Source organism: Heteronotia binoei, chromosome 2 (assembly GCF_032191835.1).
Source record: "Heteronotia binoei isolate CCM8104 ecotype False Entrance Well chromosome 2, APGP_CSIRO_Hbin_v1, whole genome shotgun sequence".
Taxonomy (NCBI): domain Eukaryota; kingdom Metazoa; phylum Chordata; class Lepidosauria; order Squamata; family Gekkonidae; genus Heteronotia; species Heteronotia binoei.
The window spans coordinates 58589491-58605752 of NC_083224.1; the positions used below are offsets into that span (position 1 = coordinate 58589491).

A 16262-nucleotide genomic window follows, 5' to 3' on the forward strand; every position below is an offset into this window, starting at 1 on the left:
TCAGTTCAAAGGTACAGTAATCACAGTCCAAAAGAATAGTTAGTTGTACAGTCCATCAATATCCGTACATCCAATAATCCAACAATCCAACAGTATACCACTCCTCTCCGTCCGTTCTCTCCACAGTAGGTAGCAGTGTGGCTACTGCTGTTATACCCCCACCAGCCAATCACATTACTTATTGGTTAATGGGTTGCACATGCTTCTCACATGCTTTTACTTCATCACCTGTATAGCAAGTGTTACATAATCCTGCTAACAGGCCCAAAAAGCCTTAAAGCGATGGGTCCTGTCACATCTTTAAAAAGGGTTCCAGAGGAGATCCGGGAAACTACAGGCCAGTCAGTCTGACTTCAATACCGGGAAAGTTGGTAGAAAGCATTATCAAGGACAGAATGACTAGGCACATAGATGAGCACACATTATTGAGGAAGACTCAGCATGGGTTCTGTAAGGGAAGATCTTGCCTCACTAACCTTTTACAGTTCTTTGAGGGGGTGAACAAACATGTGGACAAAGGGGACCCGATAGATGTTGTTTACCTTGACTTCCAGAAAGCTTTTGATAAAATTCCTCATCAAAGGCTCTGTAGTAAGCTCGAGCATCATGGAGTAAAAGGACAAGTCCTCTTGTGGATCAAAAACTGGCTAATTAATAGGAAGCAGACAGTGAGTATAAATGGGCAGTCTTCGTAGTGGAGGACAGTAAGCAGTAGGGTGCTGCAGGGCTCAGTACTGGGTCCCATGCTCTTTAACTTGTTCATAAATGATTTGGAGTTGAGAGTAAGCAGTGAAATGGCTAAGTTTGCAGACAACACTAAATTGTGCAGGGTGGTAAGAATCAGAGAGGATTATGAGGCACTCCAAAGGGATCTGTTGAGGCTGGGTGAGTGGGTGTCAACGTGGCAGATGAGGTTCATTGTGGCCAAGTGCAAAGTAATGCACATTGGGGTCAAAAATCCCAACTACAAATATAGGTTGATGGGGTGTGAACTGGCAGAGACTGACCAAGAGAGAGATCTTGGGGTCGTGGTAGATAACTCACTGAAAATGTCAAGACAGTGTGCAATTGCAATAAAAAAGGCCAACGCCATGCTGGGAATTATTAGGAAGGGAATTGAAAACAAATCAGCCAGTATCATAACGCCCCTGTATAAATCGATGGTGCGGTCTCATTTGGAATACTGTGTACAATTCTGGTCAACGCACCTCAAAAAGGATATTATAGCATTGGAAAAAGTGCAGAAAAGGGCAACTAGAATGATTAAAGGTTTGGAACACCTTCCCTATAAAGAAAGGTTAAAACGCTTGGGGCTGTTTAGCTTTGAGAAACGTTGACTGCGGGGTGACATGATAGAGGTTTATAAGATTATGCATGGGATGGAGAAGGTAGAGAAAGAAGTACCGTACTTTTCTCCCTTTCTCACAATACAAGAACTCGTGGGCATTCGATGAAATTGCTGAGCAGTAGGATTAGTATTGATAAAAGGAAGTACTTCTTCACCCAAAGGGTGATTAACATGTGGAATTCACTGCCACGTGGTGACAGCTACAAGCATAGCCAGCTTCAAGAGGGGTTTGGATAAAGATATGGAGCAGAGGTCCATCAGTGGCTATTAGCCATGGTATATTATTGGAACTGTCTGGGGCAGTGATGCTCTGTATTCTTGGTGCTTGGGGGGGGGGGCAAAGTGAAAGGGCTTCTAGCCACACTTGTGAACCTCCTTTTTTTTGTTGGCCACTGTGTGACACAGAGTGTTGGACTGGATGGGCCATTGGCCTGATCCAACATGGCTTCTCTTATGTTCTTAAAGGCAGCAATTGAATAACCTCTTTGACAGCAAAGCAGTAGTTTATGATAATTGTGGAGGATGTTTTGAAGGACTCTTGAAATTACTCTTTGAGTGGGAAGGCTACAGTTTTTACTTTTATTCTTTCATTCTTTCAAATGTATAGTCTGCCCTCTCTCCAAATTTTGCTTGTTTATTGCATGCAAAACCTATAGAGTGGGCCTTTCCCTACCTTACTCTTGTGCACATTTTTGTCCTTGGATTTCAGGGGATCATCATAAACAGCATAAAAGCAAAATAGAATTCTGCATTGGAAGGTGGAATCAGCAGGAAATTATACCCCTATTGATGGAAGGGCCTTTTCATTACTAGAAACACACTGTAGAACACAAGGCTTTATTAATAATGTCTACTAGAGACCAGGTCAACTAGATGTTAGGTATGGCCATCAGGGAAAGGTCAGGAAACTTAATCAAGAATGATGTAGAAGGCAAGTGTCTTTCATTCTCCTGTAGGATGTTTGTAATTCACAACACTGGTGCAGCAGTCTTCCACTGCTGCTGTGACAGGGAGACTGTTCTTCTAAGCACTCCCCTAGAACAATCACCCTGTTGTTGCTTCAGGTGTCAAAATTCACCTTTCAGAAAATGGCACAGTAGGCACAGGTAGCGATTTAAACAAGTTTTGGTTTATTTAAAGAGACTGGCAGGGAATGGTTGGGATGGGATATTTACATAGGGTTTGGGGGTTTAGAAGATATGGGCAGAGAGTTAAAACTGAACATAGAACTATGTCTGCAGTTACTGGCTTCACTAGATACAGTGTTACCCTTAACTTGGTTTAACTTTCACTAAAGATATTCTTGATGTTAAAGTTTTATCTTTTTTTAACTGTTCTAGATTTCCAGTTAACTTTCTCACTTTCTAATCACACAATCTAGAGTGTACCTTGCTTTGTCCCTTTGGTTATAAGACTAAGGACTCTTCCCTTGACCTCTTTCTCTGGCAAGATTGTTAACTATCTTCCCTTTTAGATAAATAACCTGGACCTTTGACACTGTTTGAGGGACTTTCACTGCCACCTCAAAAACTTTTGCCAAAGCCTGATCTTCCAGACTTCCAGTCTTTTCCCCCTTTGGATGCTAAGCTTAATACTGGAAACTGTTTTCATTCTCAGGATGTGATTCTTTGTTTTACAAACACAGAGACTGTTTTTAACTCCTGGGAACAGCCGTCTACCAGATTTTCTACTATTCAAAGCCACCCCACATGGACTCTAGATTAGACTCTGTTTTGTGTCCCTTGGCACACACTAGACAGCATCACAAAGACCACCACTCTTTTTTAGTTGCTCTCCAACACTTTCACACTGTAACTGCTCTCCTTAACTGTCTAACTGACACTCTCTTTTGACAGTTAGAAGCTGTTCACCAATCACAGTGAGTTCCACTAGCTGTCATGCATATGCACTGCCTCTCAGCGTGCATATGCCTGCTGTCTGTCACAGCTGCATTAACAGAAGGTTCGTGATATTATTGTTTAACTGAATCATCTGGGTTTACATGGGTACACCAGCCTCTTGGACTCCAGACCCCCCCCCCCCAGTGATTCCTTTACCACAATGTATATATTTTAATTATTTAGATAGGCTGTTCTAAACCAGCCTTCAGTTTGCAGAGGGCTATAATTCAATCCAAGCCAAGCTGACAGTCTAAAAGGAAAATTATTCTTATTCAAATGTTGCTAGGGGAAACCAGTCAATAATTCTCCTTTTGACTGTAATCTGCATGCTTGGGATAAGGAAAAGGATGTTACCTTCTCTTGTTCTTCTCCCTTAGTTTTGTAGAGTGAGTGTGAAGCTGCCTACACATTGTAGAATTAACTCAAAAGTTCAAAATGTAAAGAGTTTTTATGAGGGGGGAGGGGCTAACTGAGGGGATCTAAACTGAAACTGCAGTGAAATTGCATTTAATAGAAGGTTCATGGTAAATTAGACATCCATGTTATCATTTAAGATGTGATTGCTGTTATAGAGACCTACCTTTGAAGATACTGGACTAGTGGCTAGCTTTGATTAATCAGTCTCGTACTTTTAATAGCATCACCAAGCAACTGGGTTGGGAATGTATATATTCTTATCTGGGAGAACAAGGTTTGATTCCCCACTCCTTCACTTGCAGCTGCTGGAATGGCCTTGGGTCAGCCATAGCTTTGGCAGAGGTTGTCCTTGAAAAGGCAGCTGCTGTGAGAGCCCTCTCAGATGTCTAATTTACCATGAACCTTCTATTAATTGCAGTTTGACTGTAGTTTCAGTTTAGATCCCCTCAGTTGGCCCCTCTCCCCCTCATAAAAACTCTTTACATTTTGAACTTTTGAGTTAATTCTACAATGTGTAGGCAGCTTTGCACTCACTCTACAAATTTATCTGTAATCTGTTAAAACTAGCCAAATTATTTGTTTATGAGATATATATTCTTGGAATTAGATGACTAATTTAGACTGGAAATTCTGTCATAATAGACTCTCCATTAAATTGTCAGATTTGTGGCTGAGCTAACCAAACGGGGCTCAGTAGTGACACTGAAGTCTCAGGGCTGTGTCATGAGGGGTCAATTTAAATGATAATGCAAGCACTAAGGGATTTTAACTTTTTGTATGTTGAAATGTCTTGAGGAATTCCTCAAAATGAAAGCACATAACACATGAGCTAATGTCTGTATCATCCTCTGTTTTACAGTGCATATGAACTGCTACTAGAAAAGCAGACACCTATATTGCTAGACATTTATCTACATTGCGATACATGGATTGCAGTAACAGCTGGCATTCAAGCTGTTTTATTGAGTTGGAGATACGCTTGACTACTGACTTACAACTGCTTTAAATGTTTGGAACAAAATGCTCTACCTCCCGTTTCTGTGGTTACTTTAACTGGTAGCAGGTGAAGAATTGTCACCCAGGGAAGAGTTCTGGTGGTACCAGTATTGCCTTCTGGATATGAGCTGGCAATATTGTTGGCGTGAACATTGTGTTTAGCATAAGAAACTGTGGCAGACTTATAAGTAAGATGGGACGGTTCTGTATAGCAGCCGAATTTGCATAGACTACTCTGTTTGGTCTCTCCCTTAAGGTGTTGCAGGAAGCTCTTCAAGCCTGACAATGCACCCTACACTCTAAACATTTAGATATGAGGATTTGTGGTTCCAAGCTCTTGCCCTGACAGGGAGGGAGTTTTAACCTAGTGACCTGGTCAGAATCTCAGAGTCTCAGAGTGGCTCACAATCTCCTTTATCTTTCTCCCCCACAACAGACACCCTGTGAGGTGGGTGGGGCTGAGAGGGCTCTCACAGCAGCTGCCCTTTCAGGGACAACCTCTCCCAGAGCTATGGCTGACCCAAGGCCATTCCAGCAGCTGCAAGTGGAGGAGTGGGGAATCAAACCTGGTTCTCCCAGATAAGAGTCTGCACACTTAACCACTACACCAAACTGGCTCTCAAGAGGAAAAGGGTTTGGTTTCATCAGGATCATCTGGTTTCTTGATTGACAGCTAATCTGGATTCTAAAGGTATTTAACAGCAGTGTTTGGGACGCTAAGAGCCCCTCTGCCGACACTGTGGTTAGGTCTCACCAGAAGCAGCTAGAATGCATTCCTAAATAGATAATAAATGTTCTATTTGTTTATAAATATCGGTTTGTCTTTTCTCTTCTGTAAGATGAACAGTGAAATTGCTTCTTGCGTGAAAATTGGTGCAGTATGGTTTTCTTTCAATAAATCATAAATACTTTGGAACATGTTTCTCTCTCTCTCTTAAACTATGGTGTTCCTGCCAGTTTCAGTGCCCCACCCCGTCAAGCAGGATGGGATGGGAGTCCTAGGAAAGGTTCCTGCACTCCCAGATTCCCTAACAGAAGCCCCTAACAGAAGAGTGACCAATCAGTTTGAATGCTAATTCATTATGAATTTAAATAATTAGCTAGAAAATAGTGTCGTATGGAGTGTTCCTCCAAATCCTTTGAGGAATCCCAGGGCAAAAAGTAGTGCTTCTTTTCTGGTGAAGAGGGAGTTTATTTATCTTATTTACCTGACACTGTTATTCTGATTCATATTTGTGCTCCTCCATCTTTGTCAATTAGCATGTGTTTTGATCCTCTTTGGGAATCATAGAGTTGGAAGGGACCTCCAGGGTCATCTAGTTCAACCCCCTGCACAATGCAGGAACTCACAAATATCTCCCCCTTAAATTCACAGGATTTCATTGCTGTCAGATGGCCATCCAGCCTCTGTTTAAAAACCTCCAAGGAAGGAGAGCCCACCACCTCCCAAGGAAGCCTGTTCCACTGAGGAACTGCTCTAACTGTCAGGAAGTTCTTCCTAATGTTGAACCGGAAACTCTTTTGATTTAATTGTAACCCATTGGTTCTGGTCCTACCTTCTGGGGCCTCAGAAAACAATCCCGCACCATCCTCTATATGACAGCCCTTCAAGTACTTGAAGATGGTGATCATATCACCTCTCCGCCGTCTCCTCTCCAGAATAAACATGCCCATCTTCAAGACTTTCTTCATAGGGCTTGGTCTGCAGACCCCTCACCATCTTCGGCACCCTCCTCTGGACCCATTCCAGCTTGTCTATATCCTTCTTAAAAAATGGTGCCCAAAACTGAACATAGTACTCTAGGTGAGATCTTACCAGAGCAGAGTAAAGCGATACCATCACTTCACATGATCTGGACACTATACTTCTGTTAATACAGCCCAAAATTGCATTTGCCTTTTTAGCCACCACATCACACTGTTAACTCATGTTCAGCGTATGGTCCACTAAGACCCCTAGATCCTTTTCACACATACTACTGCTAAGACAAGTCTCCCCCATCCTATTTTTATGTTGTAAGCCGCCCTGAGCCTGCCCTGGCAGGGAGGGCGGGATATAAATAAAAAGTATTATTATTATAACCATGCATTGGATTTTTCCTACCTAAATGCAGAACTTTACATTTCTCCCTGTTAAAAGTCATTTTATTGGTTTTAGCCCAGTTTTCTAGCCTGTCAAGATCATCCTGAATCCTGTTTCTGTCTTCTACTGTATTTGCAACCCCTCCCAATATAGTATTATCTGCAAATTTAATAAGTATTCCCTCTGTTCCTTCATCCAAATCATTTATAAAGATGTTGAACAAAACAGGCCCAGAACAGATCCTTGAGGCACTCCACTTGTCACTTCACTCCTAGAGGATGAGGAACCATTCACAAGCACTCTTTGGGTATGATCTGTCAACCAGTTACAGATCCACCTAAAGGTAACAGGATCCAAACCACATTTTACTAACTTGTCAACAAGGATAGTGTGTGGAACCTTATCAAAAGCCTTACTAAAATCAAGATAAACGACATCTACAGCATTCCCCTGATCCAGCAAGGTAGTCACTTTATCAAAAAAAGAGATCAGGTTAGTTCGACATGACTTGTTCTTGAGAAACCCATGCTGGCTCTTAGTAATCTCAGCCATCCTTTCTAAATGTTCCAGGACTGACTGACTGATGATTTGTTCTAAAACATTTCCGGGTATAGACGTCAAGCTGACAGGTCGGTAGTTAGCTGGATCCTCCTTTTCCCCCTTCTTGAAGATGGGGACAACATTTGCCTGCCTCCAATCTTCTGGCACCTCTCCTGTTCTCCAAGAATTCTCAAAAATAATAGCCAGAGGCTCAGAAATTACATCTGCAAGCTCTTTTAGAACCCTTGAATGCAGTTCATCTGGCCCTGAGGACTTAGTTTCATTTAAAGAAACTAGGTGTTTATGTACTACTCTTACATTGATCCTAGGTTGGAACTTTATACTCTCATTATATGTTCTGTTTTTGCCATGTTGAGCACTGTTTCCCTCAGAAGAGAAGACTGAGGAAAAGTAGGAATTGAGCAGTTCCACCCTCTCTGCATTACCTGTTACAATTTCACTTTCATGCCCATACAATGGGCCTACCATGTCCTTGCTCTTTTTCTTACTCTGAACATAAGAAAATAATCCTTTTTTGTTGTTTTTAGCATCTTTGGCCAGCCTAAGCTCATACTGAGCTTTAGCTTTCCTAACTTTTTCTCTGCAAGTGATTTGTTTATATTCATCCTTGGTTATAAGGCCCTCCTTCCAATTCCTAAAGGAGTCTTTTTTATTAAGTCTTTAGAGAACTGTTTATGGAGCCAACTCGGCTTCTTTAGGCTATTTCCATTTTTTCTTTTGTTAGGAATCATCTGTGATTGTGCTGTCAGTATTTCACTTTTAAGAAGCTCCCCCCCTTCTTCCTAAGTATTTCTTACATGGGATTTTACTCAGCATAGTTCTAAGTTTATCGAAGTTTGCCTTTCTGAAGTCAAACCTATAAGTCTGACTATGTATAACTTTTCCCTTCCCTAAGACTGTAAATTCCAAAATCACATGGTCACTACTGCCACTATTTCCACTTCTTCAATCAATTCTTCCTTGTTGGTGAGAATCAAATCCAAGATAGCAGATCCCCTTGTTTCCTTCTTCACTTTCTGGAAAAGGAAGTTGTCAGCAAGACAAATCAGGAATCTATTTGACCTTTCATTTTTAGCAGAGTTGGACTTCCAGCAGATGTCCAGGTAATTGAAATTTTCCATGATCACTGTATTCCTTCTCTTGGAGAACTTTGCAATCTGTTATAGGAGTATCTCATCCAAGTCCTCTGCCTGGATTGGTGGTCTCTAGCAGACCCCCACAATAATATCACTGTTATTTCTTACTCCTTTTATTTTTACCCAGAGACTGAACTGCCATTTTCAGAGTCACATATTTCCCCACAAGTATATACCTCCTTCACATATACTGCTATGCCTCCACCCTTTCTCATTTGCTTGTCCCTTTTAAATAAGTTGTACCCCTGAATCCTAATATTCCAGTTGTGAGTGTCATCCCACGAAGTTTCAGTAAGGCCTACTATGTTAGTCTCCTTCCTGTATTAGAACTTCCAGTTCCTCCCTTTTGTTTCCTGTACTCTGTGCATTAGTGTAGAGACATCAGAATCCATGTTTTATGCATCCTGAGGGTTTAGTTTCTGGACATACCTGCAAGTTAACTTTACCTAGCATATGTGCCACTCTTTGCAAATCTTTAGTGTTCTTATCCCCAGTTTCTGGCATCATACGAGGCTTTGAATTATTGTCTTGCTTCCCCATACAGTTTAGTTTAAAGCCCTCCTTATTAGGTTAGCAAGGCTGTTACCAAACACCCTTTTCCCTATCACTTTAAGGTACAAACCATCTCCCGATAGAAGACCACCATCTCGAAAGCATAAGCCATGGTCCAGAAATCTGAATCTTTCCTGACGACACCATCGACATAGCCAGTTGTTTATTTGAAGTATTCTTCTTTCTCATCCTAAGCCACAGCCTTCAACAGGAAGAACTGATGAGAACACAGCCTGTGCACTCAGCTCGTTCACCTTCTGATCCAGAGCCGCTTAGTCTTTTCTAATACGTTCAGGGCTATGATGGGCAGTATCATTCGTTCCCACGTGGATCGGCAAGAAAGGATAGTAATCCATGGGCTTGATAAGTCTTCCAATCCTTTGTCACATCCTGGATGCGTGCACCCAGCAGACAGCAGACCTCTTGGGATGACAAGTCTGGTTGGCACACTTTGGGCTCCACCCCTCTGAGCAAGGAGTCTCCAATCACCACCACCTTCCTTATTATATATATTGGGAAGCATATATGCTTTCTATATATTGGGGAGCTCCAGACTTCTTATCCATAGGATCCTGAGAAACTTCCTTTAAGTTTCGCGGAGGTGGGGAAGTAGCGCTTTTCCCAGTGGTTCAGAATCAGTTACTGTGGGGAGATCCTGGAATCTATTGCTGAGCAGCAGAGCCTCAGAACATCTCTTGATTTTCTTGCTCCTTTGGGTTACATTTTTCCACGAACTCTCCTCCTGTGTTGGATTCTGTTCCAATTGCTGAGATACCACTTCCTCTCCCACCTCTTTTTCTTTCAAGAGCACCTTATGTGTTCTGTCAAGAAAATCCTTACCTTCCTTTATACACTACAGTGTGGACAATCGTGCCTCCAGTCCCTGTATCTTCTCCTCCAGCAGGGCCACTAACTTACACTTGCTGCAAGTGTAATTGCTGCTACTCTCAGGTAGAAATACAAACATCGCACAGTCTTTACACGTCACTGCCTCTGCTCCCTCACCAGCCATGCTGCTGCAGTCCATTTCAAAATTCTCTTTATCTTGACTTCCCTGTAAATTCCACTACCAGCTGCCACTTAAAACTACTTGTGAGTAACTACCAACCTTTCTACAGAACCCCTAGGCTAAGAGCCACAGGCCAAGAGCCCTTTGGCTCTCATCTTTCAGCTTGTGCCTCTGGCAAGGATGAGCCTTGCAAATTAAAGGCCCAAGCCCCCACCCACCTCTGACTCAATAGCCAGAGCAACACACAAAAGCAATCAGAAGGGTGGGGCTAGCAACTACCCTCAGAAAAACAAGCTGTCCTCACTCAGCAACAGTTTACCATCAGCTCTGTCCCAGCTCCAAGCACCTTCCTCTAATGCAGCTGAGCCACTTCTGCATTACAGCAGAATGCATTACAGCTACAGCTTTGTCCTGTTGTACCTGTTTGATCTTTGTAACACTAACAGTTGGGAAATATGATGCTCAAGCTGGTAAGTGTTTTGCCCAAGCCAAAGGGAAACCTGACTACAGGTAACTTCTGACTGTAAAAGTGTGATTACTTTGCAGGAATTTGCAACACTAACCAGGGAACTCAATGGATGTCGAGAACAGCTTTTGGAAAGAGAAGAAGAGATCTCAGAACTGAAGGCAGAGCGCAATAACACAAGGGTGAGTTGAGATTGAATTTTGGTTCTGAAGTCCTCATGGTCTGTTGGCAGCCTGATCTAGAGGAAACACCCACCCCCTTCTGCCATAGGGTGTAAAAGATCTAGTTTAAAGTATGGTTGGTCTCCCTGATTAATCTGTGGAAGGCTTGCAATCTTTTATCTCAGTAAGGTTTAACAAAATATAAAGCTTTCTGTGGAATTTCCTGCCCAGTCAATGTTTGATAGGAAACCAGTATCCTTGATTGAATGTTTAGGGCTTAGCATAATCTCTGTAAAATCCAATTTAATTTCTATAGAACATTACTGTTGTCTCATTCTTATTACAGTATAGCATGTTTCATGCTTGTAAAAGCAGTTCATCTCTACATCAGAATAGTATTTACTCTGGAGCTCTAAATCTGCTAAGAAACCTTTGTCTTTAGCATCCTCATTATGTGTGTGTAAAGTGTCATAAAGTCACATCTGACTTATGGCAACTACCATAGAGTTTGCTGGGCAAGAGACTAACAGAGGTGATTTGCTATTGCATAATGACCCTGGAATTCCTCTGTGGTCTCCCATCTAAATACTGACCAGAGCAGAATCTCCTTAGCTTCCAAGATCTGATGAGATCAGGCTAGCCTGGGCCATTCAAATCAAAGCATCCCCATTAGCAATGTACAAATGTAAATGGGCATCTTCTCAGGCAGTTGTTTTGAAGGCACTTTCATTTGGACCTAATGCTGCAGCTCAGCCTTCATTTTCGCATTGCTGCACTAATACTTTTTAATTAGCTTGCCATCAAAGTGCAGTAGAACATGAGCTGATGATTCTGAGTATCTTTGTGATGACTCTAAGTTGTTAAAAGTATAAAGCAGTAGGTAAGAGGCCCAGATCCTTTGCTGTTTGTGACCCCTGTCATTATCCAATTTTGCCCCATTTTATTCCATCATTCTTTGGTTCAAATCTGAACATCACTGATTACATTTTTGAAAGAGAGTGATAGTAAGTTGCAGACATGTGGAATATACTAGCTTCAGCAACTCAATACATGCAGTTTTGTACATGAGAGAAATAATCTGTCAGAGCTTCACTACTCAAACAGGTAGGTGGTTACTTTTAATCAATAAGGATTATGTCACCCCTGTTCTGATAGATCTGTATGGGCTGCCCTTTGGTTTCTAGATACAAGTCAGAGTGCTGTTTCTTACCTTTTAAGGCCCTAAACTTGGAGCTTGGAGCCTCAATACTTAAAGCACTGCCTCCTCTCACACTGTCAGTTAAGACCCCCACCCTAAGTCCTGCTGTCTGTGCTTCTGCTTTCAGAGTTAAGTGGGTAGTGACCAGAGATAGGTTTTTTTTTTAGTGGTGACACCTTGTGGTTGGAATGTCTTTGCCCTGTGGGAGGAACAGTGGGAAACTTGCCAAGGAGAGTGGGGTGTCAGAAAACAACTTTCAGCTGTGGGTTGGCATTCATATTTCCCCCTCTCTGACAAATCTCCTCATTGCATTCCTGCTGGAACATGGTGAGCTTCTGGGGAGGTGGTCAGTATACCACCTCCTACCCATACATGGGTCCACCAGGCTGTATACAGCCCACAGGCTATATGGTGTGCTCTCTAGGCATCTTGTAATTATATATACTTTCATGTTCCTAGGTCATTGGATTTTGAAGTTGAAGACACCCTGTGTTTGGCAACTATAGCATGCTAACTGTTAGGCAAGTAATACACGGTGCTTTTCACCTCTGAGGATGGAAATAGTTTGACAATAAAACCTGATAATCTTTAGTGAAGCCTTGAAAGTAACAGGACATTGAGAGCTTTTTCTATCTTGTGTTGACTCTGAGTACAGAGTAACTGATGTTATACCCCATCTTGCAGCTTCTGTTAGAGCACTTGGAATGCCTGGTCTCAAGGCATGAACGTTCTTTGAGGATGACTGTGGTGAAGCGGCAGGCTCAGTCTCCATCTGGTGTTTCCAGTGAAGTTGAAGTTCTAAAAGCACTGAAATCTTTGTTTGAACACCATAAAGCTTTGGATGAGAAGGTGAGGCTTGAGTTAACGGCTGTTTTTTTTTTTTAAAGGTGAGTGCCTTGTTTCAAGAAACTAGCTAATCACAATATTAAGTCAAAGCTGACAACTTTAGTCAGCATGTTCCAGCAGCTCTCTCACCAACTTTCCAGTTCCCTTTATGAGTGACTTTGAAGAGTAAAATTGGTGGGAGGGAAGAGGGGCTTTTGAATACTTTTAATATCACGTTCCTTCTGAAAATTTCTACCCCGATATAGCTTTATCCCCACTGGAGAACACTTACAGGATAATTTTTAGGGGGAAAATAGGCTCCATTTTGTGAAACAAAAATGTCCTAAGAAGAATGACTACATACACTAGTTCTTAGGAGAGCAATTCTAAGCAGGCCTACCCAGAATTCTACACAGGTCTATTCAGTGGGCTTACTCCAAGGAGTGTTGAAAGTGTTCTTGGAGTCAAAGCCTCCTGCTTAGTGTTTGTTGTTACTTGCATAGTTAGCTGAGAGTCAGGCTCCTGAAGGTTGTGTAGTTCTTTTGAACCCTTCTACTTTGCAGTGAGAATAGAGAGGCAAGACTGTGAGCTGAGCTCCATGATGCTAGACATTGTAATGTGTGGAAGTTTTGACCTATAAGTAGCTAAAATGTCTCTGAGGTCTGTGCCTCAGATTTGCCTTTGATTTTTTTCCCTTCTTGCTTTCAGGTGAGAGAGCGCTTGCGGGCAGCGCTAGAACGAGTAGCTACACTAGAAGAACAGTTGGCAAGCGCCCACCAGCAGGTAAATATAGGATTTCAAATTCCAGCATGAATTTCAGATGCTTTTCAAAGAATACACAAATGCAGCAAGACTACATCCTGTTGTCTGCTTCATATTGTAGCTTGAAGTAGCTTGAACTGTTTTGAATGAAGTGTGAACCACTGTTGTCATCACATAGATGGTTGGGTACATGCTACAGATAGGCTGATTGAATGACTCTGCTTTAAATGACCATGCTCCACAAGTGTCCAACTGGAGCTCATGTGGGATGAGTCAGTGAGCTGCCTGGCAATGGTAATCAGCCCAAACCTATACACCCTTGTCCCACTCCGCATTTTACTGCAGTGGTCACAGTGGGAGTGGCCTGGTGAAGGTGCAGCACCCTTCTTATTTAAAGTAGAAGGAGAGTCCCTAGTCAAACCTGCATTTCATGTAGTCTCAGGTTATGGACTGAAGGTACATAATGTAGCAGTGTGGCTGCTTCTGAGCACGATTAGGTCTGGTCAGTGCCTGGATGAGAGAGACCACCTGTAAACCCTATATACAGCATCTTGGATTCCAAGGAAGAAAACCGAGGTATAAATAAATTGAATATTCTTTGTTTACTTTGTAAAGTGAATGGTTAAAACTGGCATCATCTTGTGTCCAGATTCCACACACAGAGCATCTTTTCAGAACAAAACTATCTTTTCTGTTCACTGTATGGGCAGACTGGTATGTCATACATTCCAAACCCCTCTTACACAAAAGGTCTCTAATAACTTATTAGAGTGCCTACTATCTTATCCAGATATGCCAAGCTCATTGAACTGCTTTGGATAATTCAAAATCCAGACTGTAATAAACTTTCTTTGGTGTAATATGCAGCGAGGGTCTCTTAATATTAGATAAGAGAGAGGTAGTAGAAGCTTTAAAGTCTTTGGTTGGAGTGGCAGAAGACAGACCAGGCAAGTAGCTCTCTACATCTGTCCATTTCTTTTTCTTGTTTTTCATACTTATTGTCCTTTCCCAAGTATATTGAAGATATATTTTGCAGATAAATATTCTTCAACAAGGTCCCTCCCAGAGAGAAGCCCCCGTGGGAGAAGATGACAAAAGGACTGAGGGAAAAGAACCTGGGCAGAAGATTCTTTGGAAGGTGAGTGCGTGCTGTCATGCTGTGAATACAGTTCTGCACTTGTGGGGCAACCAAGGAGTTTGGAAGATCTCTTTTCCTGCAGAGAGAATTATAGGCAAGTTGAGTAAGTGCCCAATAATTTTTAAATAGAAAGTGTACATTGAAGTCAGACCCCTGATTTCCAGAAGGCACCACTACTATAGTAAAATGTCCACCTCATTAGATTAAAGAATTGACAGCATCCAGTGCTGATATCAGTGCTCATCCAGATGGGCCAGTGCAATATTGGCCTGTATTAAAAGGAGTATAGTGTCCAGATCATGTGAAGTGATGGTATCACTTTACTCTGCTTTGGTAAGACCTCACCTGGAGTATTGTGTTCAGTTTTGGGCACCACATTTTAAGAAGGATATAGACAAGCTGGAATGGGTCCAGAGGACAACAAAGATGGTGAGGGGTCTGGAGATCAAGTCCTAGGTTGAGGATAGGTTGAGAGAGTTGGGCATGTTTAGCCTGGAGAGGAGACGGCTGAGAGGTGATATGATCACCATCTTCAAGTACTTGAAGGGTTGTAATGTAGAGGATGGTGCAGAATTGTTTTCTGTAGTCACAGAAGGTAGGACCAGAAGCAATGGATTGAAATTAAAAGAGCTTCCAGCTCAACATTAGGAAGAACTTCCTGACAGTTAGAGTGGTTTCTCAGTGGAACAGGCTTCCTCAGGAGATGGTGGGTTCTCCTTCTTTGGAGGTTTTTAAACAGAGGCTGGATGGCCATCTGACAGCAATAAAGATCCTGTGAATTTAGGGGGAAGTATTTGTGAGTTTCCTGCATTGTGCAGGGGGTTGGACTAGATGACCCTGGAGGTCTCTTCTAACTCTATGATTCTGTATACTGGCAGGTGAGGAGATGATTTCTAAAGGTAATTCTTTTTCAGTCCCTTGTTACTGTGAGTTGTACTGTGTGTTGTTTATCCCTTGGAGACAGAATACTTTCCTGTTTTTACAGAGACTTCCTAATGGCTCTGTACACCCAGATGATGAGGCTAGTCGGTCTGTGGAATTGCAGGAACTTCTGGAGAAGCAAAACTTTGAGATGGCACAAGCTAAAGAGCGGTTATCTGCCCTAGCTGCCACTGTTGCTGAGCTGGAGGAAGATCTGAGCACTGCCAGGAGGGACCTAATCAAATCAGAAGAAATGAGCAGCAAGTACCAGAGGGACTTACGAGAGGTTAGAGAACTCAAACAGCAGACATGTCACAGAAACCCTGGATCTATTAAAAAACCTACTAGTTTCCCCAGCTGTCACAAAGACAAAATAGCACTCTGAACTTCTGTCTGCAGCAGGCAATTGCTGCAATTGTAGCAGTGGGTTGAGTTATCCATCCACAAAATCAAGATACCCTTTTGCTATGAAATATTCAATGCTGGATCTGGCTTTTAGTAGACTAGGTATTTCTCACACATGTTATAATTCAGACAGAGAGTTATAGTTGCTTAATAAACAAAAGTAAGTGATTTTCTTCATGCCTTAAACCCCCAGGCTTTGGCACAGAAAGAAGATATGGAGGAGAGGATCACCACCCTGGAGAAGCGTTATCTGGCAGCACAAAGAGAAGCCACATCTATTCATGATCTCAATGACAAACTAGAGAATGAGCTTGCAAATAAAGACTCACTTCATCGCCAGGTAATTGGTTTTTGTGCCATAACACCTGAAATATTAGTGGCAA

The 16262-nt window shown here is 42.2% G+C and overlaps 1 protein-coding gene across 6 annotated transcripts in view; it reads left to right on the forward strand.

Moving 5' to 3' along the window:
• The window catches only part of PPFIA4 (PTPRF interacting protein alpha 4), a 285024-nt gene that overhangs the window by 159565 nt on the left and 109197 nt on the right, over window positions 1-16262 (forward strand). For all 6 annotated transcript variants that reach the window (XM_060231094.1, XM_060231093.1, XM_060231095.1 and 3 more), the window contains 6 exons: window positions 10550-10651; window positions 12513-12677; window positions 13362-13436; window positions 14452-14553; window positions 15539-15760; window positions 16073-16219. In XM_060231094.1, the coding sequence (XP_060087077.1) occupies window positions 10550-10651; window positions 12513-12677; window positions 13362-13436; window positions 14452-14553; window positions 15539-15760; window positions 16073-16219 (813 nt within the window). The remainder of the gene's footprint in view (window positions 1-10549; window positions 10652-12512; window positions 12678-13361; window positions 13437-14451; window positions 14554-15538; window positions 15761-16072; window positions 16220-16262) is intronic.